The following is a 22,182-nucleotide window of genomic DNA, read 5'->3' on the forward strand; positions in this document are numbered from 1 at the left end:
TAGCGTTTATTAATTTTTAACGGTTATAATAATTATATTACAATAAAATTCTTTTAAAAATATTTTATAAATAAAATTTATATTATTTTTATTTTAATATATTTATCTTATATTTTATAGGTTATTAACATAGGTATATTTTTATTAATAAAATAAGGTTATTATTAAAAATTTATTAAAATATATTAATTATATTATATTTTTATTTTTAGTAAAAAGAAATTTATTACGGCTTATTAAATAGTACAAAAAAAACGTTTAATTAAAAATAATATATTAACTAATTAAAAAGTTACAGAAATTTATTTTAAAAATTATAATAAAGTTTTAAATTATTAATTTATAGTTTAAAAAACTTAAGTTATTATTTTAATAATTACAAATTTAATTATTAATTTTAAAAGGTTTAATTTTATTAAAAAAATAGCCTTAATATTTTTAAAAACGTTTTTAAATTTATAAAATCTTAATATTTTAGTAAAAAAATTAACCAAAATTAATATAACATTTTTTAAATTTACAATAAAGTTTTTATTTAAAAAAATTAGTAAGATTTTTAATAGTATTATTATAAAATTAACAATAACAAAAGTTTATACTAATTATTTAAAAAAGATATTAGTTTAAATAAAACTGTAAAAATAGTATAAAATATTATTAAACCTTAATTTAACATTTATAAATATTAAGGTTATTATAAAAAAAAAGGAATAATTAAAAGTTTAAAAATTAAATGGTACGGTTATAGTTAATAATTTTAACGTTAATTTTAAAAATAAAACTTTATTAATTAAATTTATAATAAAAGATTATATTATTATTAAAACGTAATAAATTATAAATTAATTAAATTTAATTTAATTAAATATTATTAATTTAAAATAGGTATATTTATTTTAAAGGTTTAAAAATTTAAGGTAGCTTTTATTAAGGTGGCCTTAGTAAGGGTGTTTTGATTTAATGAATTATGTTGATGTTATAAGAATAATAAAGATACCTAAGAATGCCAGAAAAATTGGGCATATACCCCAAACAAAGAGCTTATATCTAGATAATATAAGGATTTATATGATAAACGTAAGCCCTTTAACTTAAGATTGAAGCAGGCGTTAATATATTAGTTTAATAAACCCAGCCAATTAGTCTAGTGCTTTTTACTAATTACTCAGAGTTTCTATAAGAACTGATAAGATGAAGAGTATTTTTTACGCTCTTCTCCCTGTATAGTTCATTTAGGTATCATTATCATAGTAATGATCTAACGTTCATGCTGTAGTAGTTCAACATCTTGTTGTACCCTCTTTTAAATTTCACAGATGCTTTCTTGCCACCGTAACAATACCACAGTTTAAAATAAATGTACGCCAACAGTTAAAAATTCATTTTCTGTATGTAGAGAGTAGGTGTTAAGAGAAAATCACGATCAAGAACAAAGCAGTGTTTCTTGAACAAATACGGATGTTACGAACAACTCATTATTTAGCCTATGTGATAGGAGACTTTATAATAGATGGCTCTCCCCTGGAAAAGATGACTTCAAATTGTTGTGTACCTAAACGTAGAACTACAATAGTGACGTCTACTTTGAATTCATATATCACATTAACCAACTTGCACCACTGAGATCTAACCACGTAGCGTAGGTAGTTTACAAAATGTCAAACGATATTAAAAGTAGTTTTGGGGTCGAAGTCGAGCTTCTGATAGGTATTAGAAGGACAGGCCCAATAATGGCTACACCGCGAATGTTTCAGTTATCCAAGGGTAAGCCAATCATCCCTGAGCCTGGGCAGACAACCACAGAAGTTGTTCAAAGACAAGTAGAAGAAGTCATTCGTATTGCTCTACAGGGACATGAGGGGGACCGCGTTATCACCAGACCTGAAGAATCGACCGACGCAGAGGGAAGTCATTTGAGGCGATATATGGGTTGGGGTGTTGGGAGAGATCTGAGCGTTTTAGACTATGGCCTTGAACGCGATATGTCTGCGTATGATTGGCAAGACCTAGAAATTACATCGCCAGCGCTCTTCGCCACGGAAAAGTCCTTCGCCGAGGTTCATCGTGTCCTAACAGCAATTTACAACAATTTCTGGGTATTTGCACCAGAGACCGCCGGCTTGCATATCCATTATGGACGAGGCAAGGAGTGGATACCAATCCATCATCTGCGCCGGATTGCTGCTTTCCTTTACGCTGCTGATCCAATCCTAACTCAGATGCACCCTCCTCATCGCCGGGAATCAGAAAAGAATTTTTGCCCAAGTAATCGGCACTACAGCGCCTTAGCACACGGCGTATCACCGGCACAGGCGGGTAGACACCTTCGAGTAGGTAACCTTGACGAAGGACATTATGAGAAGGACTCGGTACCCAGTCCCCCTGAATCAAGACCTGAACCTGAAACAAAACGTCCTGGATTTATCCCTATCTTTAAACGAGGTACTCTCGAAGGCTACAAGTTTGACAAGAATTACTTTGCTTCAGGTGAAATTGAATGGGCAGCAGAGGGAGGATATCTACCAGAGCGACAGGTAGGTAAATCTTTAGATATCATATCTGGCGTTCGGGAGCTCCTGTCTGCCCTAAGCGGACCAGTAATATCCGTATTGATGCAGCACAAGACTTGGCGCCGTTGCGCGTACAACTTCGCGGCTTACGACGTTGGTGCGTACGGGGCGGTACATATATACGGAGCCGGACCCTTTCTTCAAGCGCAGCCCAAGCGGACTATTGAATTCCGGCAAGCTACAGGTACAGTTAATGCCGATGAGGTTGTCGCTCACGCGCGAGTAGCTGTGCGCTTATGTGAGTTCGCGTGTGAAATTGACATTAGTGCTCTGTGGATCATGATTACGGATTTTGTACAAGCTGAGAAACACCCAACCTGGTATGACGTTTTTGATCTACTATTTGAACTAGGCCTAGTCGATGAGGCGAGGGTTATCCAGAGACAGATAGCTAAACAGCGAGGGATTGAAATTACTGATGAAGGCCTCGGTACGTTTAAAGCGCCAACCGTATCTCCGTCTCCCTGGAGGAGGTTTGTATCTTGGCTGACTAACCCATCTTCATCTTCATCTCAACCAGAACAAGGCCAACAGAACAATCCAGCAAGGAATAATGTTAATACATCAAGATATGATGTGGCCTATAGAGGAAGGATGCAATTCTATCGTTAAGTAACACTTCCTAATATTTAAAGCTTGGTAAGGCCGAATGAAACATGGTTGTAGAGACAAGTTCTCTTAGCTAAGTTTGTCCATAAATTATCACTAGCTCCCTAATAGGTAGTCTTTGCGTAATTTAAGAACAATACGAAGATAGGGTGCGAGCTTCGTTACCTTTATAAATATAGAATACCTTAATAAAATTAGTTTAACACTAAATTAGAGACCGTTAATAACTGTGACTAGGCCATTGATAACTGCTGTACTGATCTATGAGAGGATGGTAGGCTCTCAATAACATCTTGGTAGCATTAGTTTCTGAAAGATTCATCTTATATAATCTTATCAAGAGAGAAAAAGAGCAGCACCAAAAGGGGCCGAAGGCCAGCTATGTATAGGAACAAGCTAAGCAAGCATCTTTATAACTAATTGGAAACATACATATTGAACTAGTAAGCATGAAGGCCATTGTGTTAGATACACGATTAGTATTTAGTGACAATTTCTTTCTTCTTAATTATCTCTAAAGGGATAGTCGAGCTGCCAAGAAAACTGTTTCCTAGATAAAGAAACTATGAGCTACTGCATGTATGTATGTACCTTGTAGGTAAACAATGAAAGAAAAAAGGTCTGAAGTATCTGCGGGCAAAATGACGTCCCTCCCTTAGGTATGTTTTCCGCTTGCCTGTGTTACATGATAACTAGTCACGAACTAGAAACTTAATTCTTAATTGTTATAATTTACAATTATCTATAGGGAGTAGTGTGATCGAAAGGGGGAAATTGTTCATCATGTCATAGAATATAATGTGACTTGATTGCTATGTGTTGATGATATGAATCCGTTCCAAAAGACGTTAGAGGTATGCCAGTTTGCTGTTGACTTGGAGGCCGATGATACAGAGTCGATTTAAATTTGCTAGGCAGAACCTTTTATTGGATTAATATAAAGTGCCAGGAGAGACTAACCGAACCATTAACACCCGCCCTTCTATCCTCTTCCAAGGACACCATGCGCTTCTTATATACCCAATTCTAATACATCTGCCCCTGAATCTCCATGGCCCACCTTTTTCTAGACAAAATCTAAGGCCCCGGAGGTTACCAAAGGAACACTATTCCATGATATGATATTAGCTTTGCAGCCGCCTTCTTCCTATTCTACATTGAATACCCTATATATCAATAGTTTACATTGACGGACGACATACTTCAGGTTTTCCGTGGTCCTTCTACCTTATCTGGTTATATTCTGCTCGTACGTATCCTCTTAGAACTACTCCCTTCATCGTCAGTGATTTGCCGCTTATTTGTACGATTGCTATCGTGTTCTTGGAGGATAACGGTGTCTTCTTCTGGCACTTCCGTCAAAGGCAGACCCAGAATCTCGCGCTTCTTGAAGAATTCCCATGCAAGGTGAAAAATAGGATCATTATCCCCTTGCTTAGGACCTCTCTTAGTTAGAAATGCCGTTAGCTGTGGGCGCGAGAAAGTCCCCAGCGCTGAGCGGAATTGATCTGCAGTCCACCGCTTCCCGTCTACGAAACACGCGATCATGGCCCGGATCTGATCGCAGTCCTTGTCGATATCTGTACCTACGTTTAATTCTGATTCTTCCCGAGTCAACACCTTGACACCCGGCTGGACTACCGAGCGAGTGAGCGGCCCTAGGCGGCCGTAATACCGGATTGCAAATCCGGGCTGAGGAGTCAGGTAAATATCTTTCTCAATTTGGTCCATGGCATCAGCTTGATCCAGTACGCGTCCTATCTCACTTTTGGTTCTCAGCGGCTTCTTCCCGGCTATTCGCGCAATCATCTCATCTCGAGTTTTGGGCATATTTTCCTCCATCTTTTTCTCAATTAAAGCAGAGTATTGTTCGATTTCAGTGGCGCTAAGGTCCGCGAATACGGCTTTTTTTGCGCACTCTCGCTGGTCTTCCTCAAGCTGGGTAATAATGTAATCCATTAGACGATCCCTGACGTACTGGTTGGGAACATCTGCAAGCATATGATTGCGACCGAGCCGGCCGCTACTGACAAGTCCATTGCCGAATTGCAACATCCCTGAGGTTGAGCCACTCATTGAATCACACCATACAATCTGGCCACGAATCGAGATCGCATCCCGTGGTTCCATACCAGCTGCTACTACAAGAGCGTCGATTAACTGGGCATTAGACATGACAGACTCGGGTTTCTGATATGATATTAGAACTAAGAATCTATGTCTAGAGTGAAGTACAAGTGAAGCTTTACCGCTTTGGATATGGAGAATGGCGTCCCGGGCTTTTCGCGAGGGTTACGTCTGCTTTCGGGCGGGTCTTCTTGATCATTTGGAAGGACTGAAACGACATCCTCAAAAACTTGGATACAACGGTTGTTGGAAATGTGGGATTTAAAGTAATCCAAGATGGCGGGAATGAAATGGTATAAGGACAAGTTATTAAACGTTTTCTCTATCTCAAGTTGGTGAGACTGAGTATTTTGCAATGGTTCTTGTTGTTTCATATTGTCATGCTCTTGGTAGTACATGACTACATCGCGTTTAAATGCCTCCATCTGGGCATCGGAGAGTATGCCATACTCCTTGAGCTTCAAAACTAATTTATTTTTGACTTCGCCCTATAAATGTACAGTTAGCCTAGGTATTGCCTAATAAGGGGGTGTAATAAGTGGTATTCGCACTTCTTGGGCTATCTCTCGCGCTCTGCGGTCAAGCCATGAATCGGCATTGCTATTGGGTAGAGGCATAACTGAGAAAACACAACCCGTGTATAGCCTCTAACAAGAGTAATACAGTTATGGATTCAAAGGTTTATGAAGATGGGTTATTTTTGTACCTTAAGAAAACAAGTCGCGTTTAAGCGCGATGTGAGCAGGGGTCTTAGTCTCTACAAGGATAACCCCTATTTTGCAGTGGGGTGACCGATTACAAGGGATTACAAGGTACACAATTGTTATGGTGATTGCAATTCGAAATACGGAATACATTGTCAGATACCTAATAGGTAAGGTAAGGATAGGTACGAAATACACGACTTTAGTTACCGTTTCTAATGCTGTTCTCTCAACCTTCGTATCAGATAATTTCTATCCTCCATATTATCTTTCCTCCTACTTCTTCAATTTCCCCATATTTTCTTCATACTCAAACTGGTTTATGATGTACAGTCCGTAGCGCTATAATATGCCAGTGGTGCAATAAAGTCCTCAATGGAGAGACAAGACGTAGTATATTGTGTCAAGCTAAACGCGACTCTACCTCCGCAATCCTGGTCGGGATAGAATGAAATGCGGCATTCGCTTCCGGCCGGAACTCCACCTATAACCGATTTATGCCGGTCCGCATTTAGGACTTTGTCGCAATCGACATCGCCTTGTCGTTCAACTCTATCTGCGACCGCGTCCGAGTTTGTCGAATTGCTACAGTCCTCAGTATCATACATAGTGAAGGACCATCCTGATACTGATTGGAGAAAGGCGGGAACGGCTATAGCAGCCAAATTGAAAGTTGTTGACAAACGCATTGTGTAGGTTATGGTCGAATACCTTAGGTAGCCTTCTCTTCACGTAGTGTGGTGGTGGAATTGATATTAACTTGACGATGTGTTGTTGTTGATCGTGAATTGGGAGAAGTTAGATTCGTTGTGGGGCAACCTTGTCGTAGAATTTCTTCGTAGAGTAGAAATAAGTAGAGTAGAAATAAGTAAGAGTAAAATCAATAACCTTGTCAGGGAAGCTGCTATTTATATTAGTTCTCAAGAGAACTAACCGTCTAAGTAACATCACAAGAAAAGCAGTTGCATCTGATATCCTGATGTCACGATGCCGACGTGCATACAAAATGCGACGAATATCCACCGAAGGCACCACAAATCTTCTGGGGGATCGACAGAGCAAACGATGCACGGCTTAGGGTATCCAGAATAAAGTGCAAACATTCTCATGCTCGGGAATCGGGATACCGCTAACATAATTCACTCAAGTTTGCGATCGATTAATCCTTTGACTTAGGCGATAATATTACATTAAGTTTTATAAAGATCTGATGAAGAGTGGGTTGGGTAACCTGACCTAACCTAACCTAACCTAACAACTCATTGTGATAGATACTTAGTATTGGCCTGTGCTGATCTTGAGGGGCAGGCAATGATTTTGCAACTCTTCGCGTGATAGCTAGATTATTTATCGTGATACATATAAAGATATGCTAGGCAAATTTGTTAAAAGCCTCGATGAGATGGAACAAAAGAAGGATTCAGTCGACTCTCATCTCCAAGAGTGGGTTTATACCCTATACAAGAGCACATTGAACATTGAATAGGTAGGTATGCCATTGCTACTGCATCTCAGCCCCAGCCTGCTTACCTCTGCAAAGCCACCTTAACATAGCCCGCTACAAAAACCAAGCTACCAAATGAATTGAAGCCGAAGGTCATTTGCTTATTTCATACCAATTTTATCCCCAAGTGTATAATTTTTCTAGTTTTCTTAGCTATCATATTCTCTCCATCACCAAGTAAACTTAAGAATGGCCGGCTTAGACCTGACGAGCTGCTCATTTTATAAAAAGCTCGACACTACAGATTTAAGAAACCGTGTGACACGACTCAGGGATTCCCTGACAGGACTCAATTCTCTGGAATCTGTATCGGAATCTCTATATGCGCTAGAACTACTACTAGATGATATCTTCAACATCGCTTATTCACTCAAAACCCCGGCGAAAAATGATATTAACCCCCCGCAAGAGATTGCAGATCGATTGTCTAAGGTCTATTATGCTTGCGGTATGCTTATCCGAGAGTCCGCACTGCGATTGAAACTTCTCAAAAAGAATCGAGAACTTGCTCTAGCCTTAGAACATATCGACGAAGAGAGTGGGCTCGCCAAAAGGTGCAAAGAGCTACGGCTTTGGATGGAGGCGATCTGCATTTATTGCTCTGTTATAGACATTTTGCCGTATGCGATGACAACAAATGAGAACGCGACACCACACGAGACGCTCGCTATTATAGAGAGACTCCATGATCGTATCTCTTTGACCAAAACGGAAATTTCCCATCTCGACTTTGACGATGATAGAGCCGAGGTATGTTATGGACTTTCTAATAGAAGCACGTAACTGACTACCAAACCCAGCTTCGAAGGGCTATGATTATTGCAGAAAGCGCCCTCGAAACGCCTACTATTCACAAGCATTTCATTATACCAAGGCGCCCTTCAAGCATTTACACAAGACGAGAAGAAGATGTTATGATTAAAGCCGCATTCGAGGATAAGTCATGTTTTAGCCAAAAGAGATTCGTACTCTTCGGCATGGGAGGTTCGGGGAAGACCGAGCTAGCGTTAAAATATGCAGAAGACTTCCGACAACTGTTCTGGGGCGTTTTCTTGATTGATGGTAGTTCTCGGAAGCGTGTGTCTGGGGGCTACTCGGACATTGCCAGGACCGTAGGGATTGAGCCTAACGAAGACTCTGCTAAGAAGTGGTTGGCCCTACAGAACATGCCATGGCTACTGATAATCGACGATGTTGATCCCTTTGGGATTAACTTGGAAGATATACTTCCTGCTGGCCGTAATGGGTGTATTCTATTAACTTCCCGCAGCCCTAGGTATAATCGCTACGGCACTGCCGGTAAGAAGTACATGGGGGTTCGGCGCATGGCAGAGGAGGAAGCCATTCACCTCGTCCTCAAGGCAGCCGCGTTTCCAACCCCATGGAGTATTAACGACAAGAAGTCAGCAAGAGGGATAGCTAAAGCTGTGGATTCCTCCCCATTAGCCTTGGTCGCCGCTGGTAATGCAGTTAAGCATGGCATCTGCTCTTTGACCGACTACTTAACCTTCCATAAGCGTCATTCAAGTTTGATCATTTCTCACCGGAGGAAACTCCGTGAACATCATGAGCTTGTGAGATCTCTTCATCTAGGGGATGAATATACTAGTATTATTACCCCATTCGAAATACTCTATTTGTCGTTGGAAGATGATAAGCAACAAAGCTCTAAGGATGCAGTTGAAATCCTCAACATATTATCTTATATGCATTTTGGGCATATCTATCTCGAATTTCTACCTAATGCGGCCTTTAAATATCCCGTAAAAAGTTTGGAAACGAACACAGCAGAAGAACGTAACCGGAATTTGTTGGGGTGCTTCCGAGAATATGTTACTACTCGACTGGGCCATTTTATTGACTCGGTTTCTCCGTCGGCTTCGTCGCCCCTTCCTCTTGTTCTAAGAAATGATGAACGCCTCAACGAAGATGAGTTTGAAGAGAAACTACGAGTCCGTCTCGACCGAGCGATAAATGTCCTTCTTCAGAGATCACTTATTATGATAGAAGAGGGGGAGAATCGATATTGTATGCATCCTTCAGTGCACAGATGGATTAGGGAGCGACCTAGCGTTTCAACGGCAGAACAGGCATACTGGTGTGGAATCACCACAGCCATTCTAGCTAGGAATGTCTCAGTTCTCCACTACGGAGTGATGGGCGATATAAAAGACGTAGATGTAGAACGAGAACTGTTGCACCATATCGACCACGTCGATGATTGTCGAAAAGCTATTGAAATGAGATTAGAGAAGAACAGACTCGCTAGGAGGTCATTTCTCTCTATATTAGGGATCAGCCTTAAGAGGCAGAAAACAGGAGAAGCGGAATTAAACCGATCACATCCAGAGGTGAAGCCCGTTGAAACAGAATCGTATACCAAAATGGTGTCCACACCTGATCCCTTCGTCCTCTACAAGATAGTCGCCTTCATTTTCCTATGGGTAGTCCTATGGATTGGCTTGCGGAGTAGCATCAACCAACTTCTTGTCCCACTCCTCCCGTCATATAAAAAGCACCTAATCAAGTATATGACGTCGAATTTTTTCTTCATTGCGTTAATTCTAACAGTCACGAATAAACCCAACTCAGCAAGTAATTCGAATATCAATATCAGTAAAGATTATTTCAAGGGATCGAATTCTAGGAAACCAATAGTCAGCAAGCGAGAAGAACTCCTTGCGGGGAGCTCACGCAGGTCCTGGGAGAACAATAGTCACCCAAAGGAAGATTTGAGTTCTCATAGAAGTAAACAAGAAAGTGTAACTTTTACATCCCCCTCAACTCTCCCACATCTCCTAGATTCTATGCTTGACATTATCCCATTCCTACATTCCGAACCACAGCTTTTTCCCGGCCAGACTCGTATAAGATGGACGTGTGTGAGTTAAATCATCACCCTACCAACACTGAAATGGCAGGATATAGCTAATCTCTTTCCAAGGAATGCGGTGCTAAGCTCTTCGATGATTTCGTCGAGATAGAGCCAGGATCCCTGCGAAAGCTTCAGGATTCCTTGCAGGGGATAGCCCAAAAAGGAGCACCTGGAAAGAATAATCCGAATACCTATATTCTGCAAGATATGAGAGAACGTATCAAACGGGGTTTCGACATGCTGAATAGGGCATTCTCAACAACCCAGAGTTTAACAAATAATAGTGCCTTGCCATTACATCACCAGGCTACTTCCCTTACCAGTCCACCGAGTCCCCCTCGATCACTTGACTTGCTGCACGTTTTATTTTGCATCCATACAGGCGAGACCGGATTGAGGCTTCACCAAGAACGTATCCCAGGTATTACCTCCGATCGCGAGCTCTTACTCTTCCTCCGGAAAGAATACCTAAAATACAGAAAAGTGACCTCCTGGCTGACACTCCGGAGCGTTACTGGAGTCTCTCTGGCAAGGGTATGCCTTCCTATCATAGCAACTATCCATATAAAGCTGACGTAGGAAAGTTCATGGTAGATTCAAGCGAGTTTGCCGAAGTCCACCGGCACGCGCATGTCTGTACCTCGGATTGTGTCTGTCTGCCCCCGGTTGACAGGATAGGGTCCGAGTACAATTGCCGCCCGGCGCCGGAGGTCAAACCGAAATACGCTCCTCCTATCGGTCCACGATACTTATCGCATCATTTCAGTCATCCCGACTGCATCCGCCCTACGCAGAAGTTTATATATAATCAGTTACCCAAGCGGACGTGCGGACAATTGCAGGCGCCTGAAGATCGGGTTGAGTTTGGCTGGGGTGTCTACTTTGAAGAGGGCTGGCATTGGAGATCTATATACTTCGTCATAGTCGTTCTGATTGCTTCCGGAAGCGGCGTCTTTGGGGTTACTTGGTCTGTTACTAAAGGTGATATTCAGGGTGGCTTTGCGGTCTCCAGCCTGTGGGTCACATTGGGCAGTCTGTTCTTGGGATATATTGCTGTTCGGAGTTTCTAGGTACGTGGGTATTATTTTTGATTTAATTATATGGACATAACTAGATGTATGATTATGTTGAAATTTTTGTAACATAAATTAGTTGGAGCGTGTGATGATTGTCTGGGGCATGAGCCCCTTTTTTGCACTCGCTACAGAGGTGGCGTTGAAAATTGTGCTTCCTCAATAACTTCTTCGACGGCATAGGTGTAAGTTATTTAGGATGAAATATCAAAATTATTAAGAACGACATTGTATTAAGTGGATATAACAAAACTATGTGTTCGGAGCCACTACTATTCTACTTCGTAGTTAGAGGCAACTGACCTCTCATACGGCGTTGCTGGTTACGATAGTCAAGATACGAAGACAAGTAGTACCTAAGGATATTTGTTGATTTGTCTGGGATTCATTTTTATTTAATCTAACTCAGAATACAACGCCCATGTTTGTTTAACGACCGTATAGCTCAGGCGAATATAATTCTCGGGGATTGTCTAGCAAGTGATGCTCGTCATGCGAGGACATAAGAGACAATGCAACAACCCAGGGAACTTTAAAGAACCTTCTTTCACCCCTGTATAGGCAATTTGTTCCTTATTTCCATCTGACAATAGCGTCGTTGATGCCCGGAACCTGAGCTAACAGCTGCCTAGCCCAAAGGTCAGCCTGATTCTGTTTCATACCCTTGAAGAAGTCGTTGAGGCGGATATGCTTATAGTCAAATAAAGGGCCCTGGCGTATTTCTTCCGGAGTCGAGCCATCCTGAGCCGTTCTAAACTCAATATCAGCGCTACCTTCTTGTCTGACGGCGTAGACACTGATGCGTGAAGCCAAGGGTTGGTTCTTCGGGGTGCCAATATGGATAGCCTTGGCGCGGAGCTTGCTGCCTGGGGGGTTTAAGAATACGAAAGACTCTGCTGGGTACGCCGAAGTGTCACCAGGCCATCGGAATTCGGTGGCTTTCTTCACTGCGGCGAGACGCGCTTTCTCGGCTTCCATCTCTTCCTCGTGACGCTTCGATTCAGCCTCCAGTCTACAGGTCTCGGCGTAAATAAGCCCAAGGCCGTACGGTAGAGACGCAATTTCAGACTCTGTGAGATTTGGGGAGCCGGATACTGATTTGTATCCTCCATTAATTTCCTCCGAGTTGCTTGGTGTATTGGTAGGTTGGGCGGAATTGTCGACTTCAAAGCGCAGTTCCGTATAAGCGCAGTCCTGTGGATTGGGCTGTGGCTTCTTAACGGGGCATAAAGATGATTGACTTGCCTCTTTCTCTTGTAATGACATAATCTCTTGGATGGGAAGGTCTGAATACGAATCCATGATGGGTCCCAGTTGGCAACTTATCCAGTATCGCGGCTTCCTAGGTTTGATGATATTAGTTTAGGATATAGATTTATCAAGGTTTTTCTAAGGTATAGTTAACTATGTATTGTGTAAAGACTTACTTTTGAGAACCTTTTCTGGTATCTACTAGGGAAGGTTCACTCCTTTTTGAGCTGGGATGCTGCGACAGGCTTGGATGGCCTAAAGATGGAAGTTCTGGCACACGGAAAGGTGGAGTGACTGAATTTCTAACATGATAAATGGGATTATCAGCTGCGGCGAGCCTTAACAGGTCAATAGATGATTTATCATCTGAATCATGCAGAGCAAGGACTACCATCCCATCCTTCTGGGTCTTGCCATCTGATGAATCTGCCATACTGAACTTGGCCGTATGCTTCTAAGTCGGGTAAAGCCTCTTTGGTAACTACAATTAAGAAGTTACTAACTAAACTATAGGACCAGTGTGCTACTTTAAGTAGAGTGAATATTCACTGCCTCGGGATTTTCTTTTCGGAGCCTATGGTAGCATATTGATCTGACCCCTTAGAAATGTAGTGGCCTTAGTAACTCTAAGCATATTCTACACATGTACAAACAAGGTTAACATTCTGTAAGTATCCATATACTATTATTTATACATTCACAACCATTCATGCATATCGTGAAGACCATAAGAAGTTTGTCGACACTCCAAGAATTATTTATATAATGGGATGATTCACGCATATTCCCTTCCACGGGTCAAAGGGTAAGTAAATAGTCTCAAAAGACAAGGATCCCTAAGATTTTATTTCATTAGGTACTCTGACCAACAAACCTAGATTTCAATTCCACCTCTATGGATGTGAGTTATAATACCCTCTCCCCATACATGCACTATCCACGTCTGAAGCGTTAATGCTTTGGATTATAATGTCACCTGCTCCAAACCTCACCATTGTACCATCAACCCCGGATCTATAACTGCCTGGTAACCAACTGAGAGACTTCAATCCATCTTTCGGATCCGCCAAGAAAGCTAATACGTAGTCCTGCATCGTCTCTGCTACCTGTCTCTGAAAGTCTGTGGCTCCTCCTGTAAGGTTATAACTTCCAAATATCATGGGTAAATCTGCTCCGTGGTAAGCTCCCATCCAAGGAAAAGGAGTCAAGTTTGAGTAATTTCCAACATATTGATAACGATATGTTGTGAGATTATTAAACCCTCTGACGTTTGAAGAGTTAAATGCTGGACAAATAAAATCGTTCAAGGTTCCTTTGTCGACCTCCGTCTTGTTAGGGCCCTGAGTTAAGTTATCAATAGGGTAGGCAATGAGACTTGATTGCTCATTCGATGTGTCACTAATGAGTGCTGGAACTTTCGAGATGAGGCCTTTCTCTGCCCTTTCTGTATAGTTCTCAAATATAATTTTGTTGTCGGCAGTAGGTCGAAAGAACAAAGATGGCTTCTTCTTTTCATCCCCATAATGTCCAATTAAATTCGTAATTAAATTTACAGGGACCTGTCGCATACACTCGACCTCAGCTTTTGGATCATCTGGAAAATCGCACCCAAGCTCCTTCGAAACATATGTGAAGTTTGTTTGTAGTGCGTTATCGCCCTGCGCAAAGGTGCGCATCGCTGCTCCAGACATCAAGAAAAATCCGGCAGCGAGCGGATCATCGTGATATGCGAAGTTTAAAACGTCCGCCGATACTCCGCCAGCTGAGTGACCCCATACGGTGATACGGCTTGAATCGCCACCGAAAGATTCAATGTTCGCATACACCCATTCTAACGCTAGTCTCTGATCTAAAATACCGAGATCGTTATCTTCAAGCGCGGCGGAATTTGGAAATCCAAATATGTTAACCCTGTAATTCATGGTAACCATGATGTGCTTCTGACTACGGTTGACCCATCCAGCCGGTATATGATAGGGGGCATTTAAGCCACCACCCCTAAAACTACCGCCTGGCAAAAATAACCCCACAGGAAGCTTATCCTTCGACGTAGCATTAATAGGAGTCCAAATCGCCAAGCTCAAGCAATCCTCTGCTGTAGTCTGCGCCATTTCCCCCGCATAGTGACTTTGATCACCCGTCGGTATAGAGAAGTCGGTGATATTGGCATTCCATAATGATAAGTGAGAGGTCAAATATTGAGGACATGAAGATGGAAATCTGTAAGAGTGATGATGGCTCTGTGAAGGACGGAGAGGCACGGGAGGTTTCCATCGGAGCTTGCCAACGGGAGGTTCGGCATACGGGATGTTTCGAAATTCTCTGACACCCGTATATTCTGAATTCTGCAGGCCAGTATACGTTCCGGTTAGGGTTCTCACCGTGAGACTAGGACCATTATCTTGACTGCACAATTGGCTTGCCGCAGGAATCTTCGCAAAAGTAGCTCCAAATAAGAATAATGGCTTCATTATCGATGGAGAGGATAATTGAAGCCAAGACCGATCGTCGCTGTAGTAGCTCTATAAGGTAAATTATAGCTATGTTACTCTAGGTAAAGCCAAGATCCAAGATCCAGTATCCCCTACGAATGATGAAAATCTCTACCCAAAGGGAGGTGGCCATACTTATAAATCGAGAAAATGTGAAGAGAGGTATATTAGCTAGTTTCAACTATTCCACAGCACAAATCACCTCTCTGTCTAGTATGCCGGCACTTGTAAGTTTAAAAGAGCTTCCTTTCTCGTCAATAAGACCCTGCATGTGACTTTGATAAATGAAACCCTCCGATGCTCTGGAACCTTAGGTACGTTCTGGGCCCTTGCTGTAAGTATAGCTCCAATAGGCTAAATGCTGTCATCTCGCATCATTTGGGTGGCACCTGATAGGGCGACGCGTCCAAATTACAGAAATCACTGTTATATAGGTCAGGGCATACCTCCAATGTGAATATATAGTTTACAATATATGATATAGTCTCCTGCTTAGCCGCTGAAACATCTTACATACTGAGTATACTAAAATTAGGTTAACACATATTGCATTCTTACCACACATTATAAGCACTCTATTTGCTATAATGATCCGGAGGATAATTATGTAATAAATCATTATCATCCATCCACTCTGTCTTAGCTCTCTTGTGGCTTCGGCCCAATGTACCCCTCAGAAAGTTGTACGTCGGCAAGCTCAGTAGCCTACCTATTAACAGCATATTAGAGCATTGCGTGTTTGATTATAATATTTGCCGTTATATGTCCCAAGATACCTCGGTAGCCTATTAGCAATAGTTGATGTCTTGAAAGTTGTGTTGTTAGATTCAATTTTAGTCTAAGTGCGAGTGTAAATTAACTGCTTTGTGATAAAATATGTGATTATTCCTCTTCACTCTTCGGCTCCGATATCACTATTCCCAAAGTTTCCCTCTCCGTTTTTTGATAGTTAGATATGTGACACCTACACCTCTGAAAGAACGTTCATAGTAAGAATTCTTTTAGGTCCACGCAAAAGACCCTACATAAAATTCCCAGTATTAAGCAAGTAATCTGATAAAGAACACAAGTTTTACGTAGATATTTTCGGTGCTCTACAAGCCTAGGGATTATTTTATTTAAATGATATAAGTTAATATCCAAATCAAACTCTGCTATTAAGGTTTCTAAAAGTCATTCTACATGTTCCTAACTGGTAGCTAATTTCAAGAAATTCGTCTTTCCGTATTTGAAGCCTTGGTCTAACGACGTTATAGTACTATTATGATGTAAACTGTAACTAGATCATATATAGTATGAATGATGATAAGCTCTTTAACATTTTATCTATGTACACACTTCTACCTGAGTTTTATCAAGCAATTCTCGAAGTAAAATTCCTATTCATTAATCACGGACTTTCTCGGCAGCAGTTCTACTAGGTTGGACTAAGTGAATCTCTGAATTAAAGCTATATAGGCACTTTCTATTCGTAGCTGAGATAGTTTGTCCAGAATTCTACCCCTGAATTTTAACCAAGAGCTAATGCAATGGGCAAGTAAGTGGGGCCACACAATTCAGCTTGCTAAAGCGCAACTTTCTTTTGATTTTGAACAGCTCAGAGATGCGGTCAACTTTCAGCTCTGCTAGTGACATCTAAGACAGACTAATATTAGCCAACTGCCGCTACGTTCACCCCTATATCGAAGGTTCTTAGGATGTCCCCACTGGCATCAGGCACTCTATAGACAATATGTGGACGATTAAAATCTAGAATTTCTAGTAATAGATGACTCTATTATCCCAAAGAGTTCATAGTTAGGTCTCAAGACTACGCCAACCATCGCAACGAAGATCTGTTCACAGATTCTTTCTAATATCTATCGGAGGACTTGCTTTTTCGGAAGCCCTTTAGTACATGACACCTTCGCTGCATTTTTGATGAGACATTCTGGAAATGCGGTTAAAGCTCTGGCGTATCTTGTGGGAATTTACGTAATAGATAAAATACTTCCATATTTTACTTTCAAGCCGCTTCCGGGTATCATGTGCTACAAAGGCATATTTATTGTTGAAGTTGACGACTATAGTATGATGGACAAAGCCAGGTGTTACTAGATTTTATAATAACTTTAGATCTAGGCTGACCATAAGTGATTAACATAATCTTTGAGAGAAATCATATTTATTGAATTAAAACCCCCCCGAAGCATATCTCATACTCATAGTATTGTGGTTTCTACAAAGCTACGATTATTGGAATGGAAGAAGTGTGTTGAATTTCGCATCTCCGTGGTAGATCCATATAACGTATCACCTGATGTGGAAGATAGTGTGCGTTAGACTTTTGAATCACTTCTAAATCAGCCTAAACATTCATATCCAAGACATATTAGAATCTTCCAGATAAAATAAGCAAGGTTAAGTAAACAAGTACGCCATATTATAGTCAAGGTAATGAACTTCTACACACCTTGCCTATCTTGCAGCCTAGGAGTGACGTTATGACTTGCCATAAGATACCTATACTATGTGATCAACTACCTAATTCTGAGGTGCATGTGAGACTAAGGTAGATAGGCCATTGAGGGTCAAAAGAATGATAACTTACGCAACAGGAGTATCTCGAACAGACTACGATTTGTGATATGTAGGGTGCCGCGCGGTTAACTAAGCATACCACCCCCAGTTACACGGTGTTCTTCAAATATGGGAAACCGGTTTATGATTATTATAGACCTTACGCCCAAGTTGGAGCAGAGATACAAGTATAGTAAGATTTTATAGGGAATATTTAAAACGCTTCCATAAACCTGAAAGTTAGGGGGCAACTAGGCTGTATAGTACCTATCACGCGGGTATAGTGGCTAGCTGTGTAACATCGTCGTGATGAAGGATACGAGATATATGCTATGTAGTGCTTATGGCTGCACTTCCAGCAGATTCTCAAAAATAGACAAGTCATTGTTTGCTAATCGATACATCTACCTGCAATGTTTTTAATACCTGGCTGGTTGGATCACATTTTATCAATAAGTCTTAGACTGGTGAGATGAGCGAGTCTTGAAGGTATGTGATAGGGCATACTCTTATTACTTGCAGTCAGGTAATATATACGTCGAAGCGGTAAGCGCGTATATGCGAGGTATATACAATGGATGTAGGTGTACCTTGGGTAGCTAAGATCTGGCTGAAAGCCATCTGCGACGCCACACGCCCAGCTTCTCTTTTAAGTCGAATGATTCAAAACGCCACTCATCAAAAATGTTGCATCGTCATGTCGTCTGCCGGTAAGATATTTTCCACCTCTTCACCGAGCTTATTATCCATGATAGAAAGCAGTTATAGATTATTTAGTGTAGGAGGGGACGAAGGGGCTTATGAGAAGCTCCGCTGGTCCAGACATAGAGATGGGGGTAACTCGCTAGCTATGAACACAGAGTAGGCCTGATCCTCTGCCGAAAGCAGTGCAGGCATCCGTATAGAGAGGTATTTTCAACGCCAGATTCTCCGTTTCTCGTCGGAGTTTTCACGTAGATGCATTGATGATATGATCTTGATATTTCAACATTTCTGTGTAATCTACGTGAGCATTGTTTGCATTCCGCAGGGATACACTTCTATTGCGTTTATAAGTCATGTCTCATAAGCACCTATCTGGCGGATATTAGCTCTATTTCAAAAGGAATTTATCAAATCCTCCCCAGATCTATTCATATACATAGCATCGTCCGAATTCCGTCGCCGGCATCCCTTCCTTGGTCTTGGGGTTCCAACCCAAACCCATGTCCATTTTGTCCTCTATTGTTGCCAGACTTCGTGGTACCTCCGGCGCGTAGTCGAGGGCAATCCCTAGGAATGTCCTATTCCCATCAATCGCGTAGGTCCTTTCTTGTAGGTCTTGGCCCTGCCATATGGCCCATAGGCGATCAATCTGCGCGTGTAGAAGATAGAAGACCGGATCATTAGGCGTGCTGAACGGGTCTGCTGCTTCGCGTCCTACGAACGTGTGTGAATTCAGATGCCATAGATCTTCGATATTGTTCCTAAGTTCCTTAATATTCTTAGATGCCACGATAGTTGTCGCGTTGGCCCATGTCAATACGCCTTTGCTTACAGGGTCGTAGAAATCCCGAGATAAACATCGCTTATTAGGTTGATAGCCGTACTTGTTAGCTGGATCAATAACCTCCTTCGCTACGGGACCTAAGCTGATTGTGAAGTCCTTAAAGGGGCCATCCTTGATACAGCCACCTCCCGTGCCGGCAGGCATTGGCAGCGAGAAGTTTCCTATGACCAATCCGGGAAGAATGACTTTATGGGGCTTATGGGGCACCTGGGCGCCGTTACCACCAAAAGATGTTATGGAACCATCAAAGACCTTAGACTTAGTCTGATCTTCTGAGAACCGGGGGACATCCCAGTAAGGTAGATGCCCCTTATACCCGCACTCGTTACGCAGCGCTTGCTCCATTTGCCAGAGGAACAGACGATGCCACGGCAGGAGGTAACCCTGAGTTGGTTAGTATGCTAGAACGGATTATTCGGTAGGAACACGCACTGATTGGTGAATTATGTTAGTCTGGTTAATGTGGATGTAAGTGAAGTCATCTAAGCGGTTGACAGCACCGGGCGCTAGACTCGTATCCATCGTTGGTGGTTCAGCCGCCAGACATTTTACTGCGCGTAGATAATCTGCTCTTGTCGCGTCATCGAGGTTATCCCTATAGTTCACGTTAATTATGAGTTGCGAGAGAAGCTTCATATTCGCGAGTAGTTGTGTTGCCTTACCACGACTTGCGAATGGTGATGCTTCCCCTCGTACAACCACGGGGTCCCAGGGATGCTCTGATATTTTTATGATATGTATCTTCGAACCTCTTGAAATCACGAGGCATTGGTATCCCGTCGGCATGGCCCGAGTCACGTCCAACAGGTATTGCGAGTACGGATTGACTTGCTAAGGCAGCGAATACCCCTATTACGACTGAGTTCCCAAGTAGATGCATTCTCTGCGAGGATCCGGTGTAAGTGAAGTTGTGGACTTTCTGTCAAGCCTAGGAAGACGAAAATCTGTTGGCCGTGTTATAGCTACCTAATTAAAAAAGACGATAACTCCTTGCATTGCACTAAGACAACAAGCGGTGGTACGGCTAAGGTGTCAGGTCTACCCGTTATATAGGGAATTGTTGATCGGCCTAGCATTCCTGCTGAGGATCGTTGTCGCACAACAGCCGGTATAACCATGAGCCTCAAATTTTTTTTAAAGATCCCATGGGCTTATGGTGTTTCTAAGTAAACTGCTGGTCATGTTACAGTTATCTAGCTGTGCCGCGGTATTCGGGACCGACGAAGGTCGGAATCAGACATGACCTATCTAGTCGATTCACACGTAGGCAAGAGGATCGTATTTTAATCGATAGTGTGGCGTCTGCTTCGGAGATGTTGCCCAGAAGATCCTCCTGACTCTATGTATCTAACTAATGCATAATGTATCTTCACACATGCATCTGAATACTTCCTATGCATGGCGGTAGCTCACACCGAATGTCGTTTAACGTCTTTACTAGCTCACTCGTATTTTCAGGCGTATCCACTGCCGAGCAGCGAGGGGCATCGAAAGACATCTAGACGGTCCCGAAGTTCAGAGGCTGCCCTTGTTACCTAATAATTGAATAGTGATGACCTCACCGTACAATATAGGGATTGAGGACGTGTAATAGATAATATACAAAGGGGAAATAGAGGTAGACATGGGCTGATTATTTGGTGATACTAATCCAACATGTCAGTCTATCCAAATTTGAATTATTGTACGTGTCTCACCATAACGAGCAATGATATTCCGCGAATTTCCCTTTCGCGACGCGCTTGACATCACGTTTCGGAAAGCCGTCCGGACCTTAACCAAATCAGAGAATCTTAGACAGAATATTCCATGTTAGTTGGGTTCAGTTGGGATCAGTTGGGTTTGTTGTGTTTATCATAGCTCAAGCCTCACGCCACCTAACGCCTCGCACCTAATGTCATTATCAAGGCTGGTAGCTAAAAATTGGGCCTGGAATAAGAGGTACCCAATACATTCAGTAAGTCACGATTTGAATTATCTTTAGCATGACGAAGTTATCGCGGGATCGATTCCCATTAGGAGGCATACAACCATGTGATAGTTTTGAACTAATAAGAAACGTACCTCAAATAATAATATTCCCGAAGGGGATATAATCCTTCCGGAAGTAAAAATGTTCTTCCAATTTATAACAGCCTTTGCATCTTCCAAACGGGTAGGATCTTTGCTACATTAACCCAATCTTCCTTCTTCATATTCGGCTTATTAGCTATCGGGCAAGGATCAAGATGTGAGGGAATCTCCAAGATGCACCACGATAAAGGCCGACTTGGAATTTAAACGTGGGACAGTTCGAATTACGCGTTCCATCGCACCGCAGCCGTAGGATTGAGAAGAAGCTCCAGACCCTTTGTGTCAATAGGGCCGTCAAACAGCGAATAATATTCACATCAGCTCTCTATAATATTAAATTATAGGGGCGCATTCTCACGATGCGTTGCTAGCACATCATACCCACAATCTTACCTATGTACCTACCTAGGTAGGTAGATAATTAATATTATCTATCATCGCTAACGGCATAAACGGCATTTGAAAAGGCTTCCCGGGACCGGTATAAGTCGACATCTGGCCTTGAACATCACTGCATCGTATCAACTTCAATGCCGCCTTCGGGATTTCAACCAGTCTGATTACAGAACGAATGGTTATGAGCAGGATTTCTACTGTTTATCGGCGGGGATGTGGTCCGTCCCGGCCGTGATCGAATCGTAGCTGAGATGCTGGTGAGAGGATAGCATAGGCTGTAAATTTAACTTGCAGGTTATGGCTGATCTAGTACGACAGTCGGTCATATCGGGCTACGAGGACTTCCTCATTTGCCCAGTCCGGTCTTCCATTTTACGAGAACGGGGTAGAATAGGTACCT

General features: G+C 42.0%; 4 protein-coding genes across 4 annotated transcripts; 1 reads left to right on the forward strand and 3 right to left on the reverse strand.

Moving 5' to 3' along the window:
• Window positions 1-1,730: 1,730 nt before the first annotated feature.
• On the forward strand, window positions 1,731-9,075 carry GL218_08586 (uncharacterized protein; the record flags this gene model as incomplete). The annotated part of the gene is made up of 5 exons (XM_033585390.1): window positions 1,731-2,808; window positions 2,923-3,000; window positions 7,858-8,264; window positions 8,315-8,975; window positions 9,032-9,075. The coding sequence occupies 5 exons, from the start codon at window positions 1,731-1,733 to the stop codon at window positions 9,073-9,075; spliced, it is 2,268 nt and encodes a 755-aa protein (XP_033440563.1).
• A 2,960-nt stretch (window positions 9,076-12,035) lies between these two features.
• Window positions 12,036-12,764, reverse strand: GL218_08587 (uncharacterized protein; the record flags this gene model as incomplete). Its single annotated transcript, XM_033585391.1, has 1 exon — window positions 12,036-12,764. One exon carries the CDS (start codon window positions 12,762-12,764, stop codon window positions 12,036-12,038), a length of 729 nt encoding a protein of 242 aa, XP_033440562.1.
• Window positions 12,765-13,606: 842 nt separating this feature from the next.
• On the reverse strand, window positions 13,607-15,184 carry GL218_08588 (cAMP-regulated D2 protein; the record flags this gene model as incomplete). The annotated part of the gene is made up of 1 exon (XM_033585392.1): window positions 13,607-15,184. The coding sequence occupies one exon, from the start codon at window positions 15,182-15,184 to the stop codon at window positions 13,607-13,609; it is 1,578 nt and encodes a 525-aa protein (XP_033440365.1).
• A 3,709-nt stretch (window positions 15,185-18,893) lies between these two features.
• GL218_08589 (putative tyrosinase central domain protein) lies at window positions 18,894-20,193 on the reverse strand (the record flags this gene model as incomplete). Its single annotated transcript, XM_033585393.1, has 3 exons — window positions 18,894-19,697; window positions 19,746-19,908; window positions 19,976-20,193. 3 exons carry the CDS (start codon window positions 20,191-20,193, stop codon window positions 18,894-18,896), a joined length of 1,185 nt encoding a protein of 394 aa, XP_033440555.1.
• Between the last annotated feature and the right edge of the window lie 1,989 nt (window positions 20,194-22,182).

This window comes from Daldinia childiae (genome assembly GCF_008694065.1).
Source record: "Daldinia childiae strain JS-1345 chromosome Unknown Scaffold13, whole genome shotgun sequence".
Lineage (NCBI taxonomy): Eukaryota > Fungi > Ascomycota > Sordariomycetes > Xylariales > Hypoxylaceae > Daldinia > Daldinia childiae.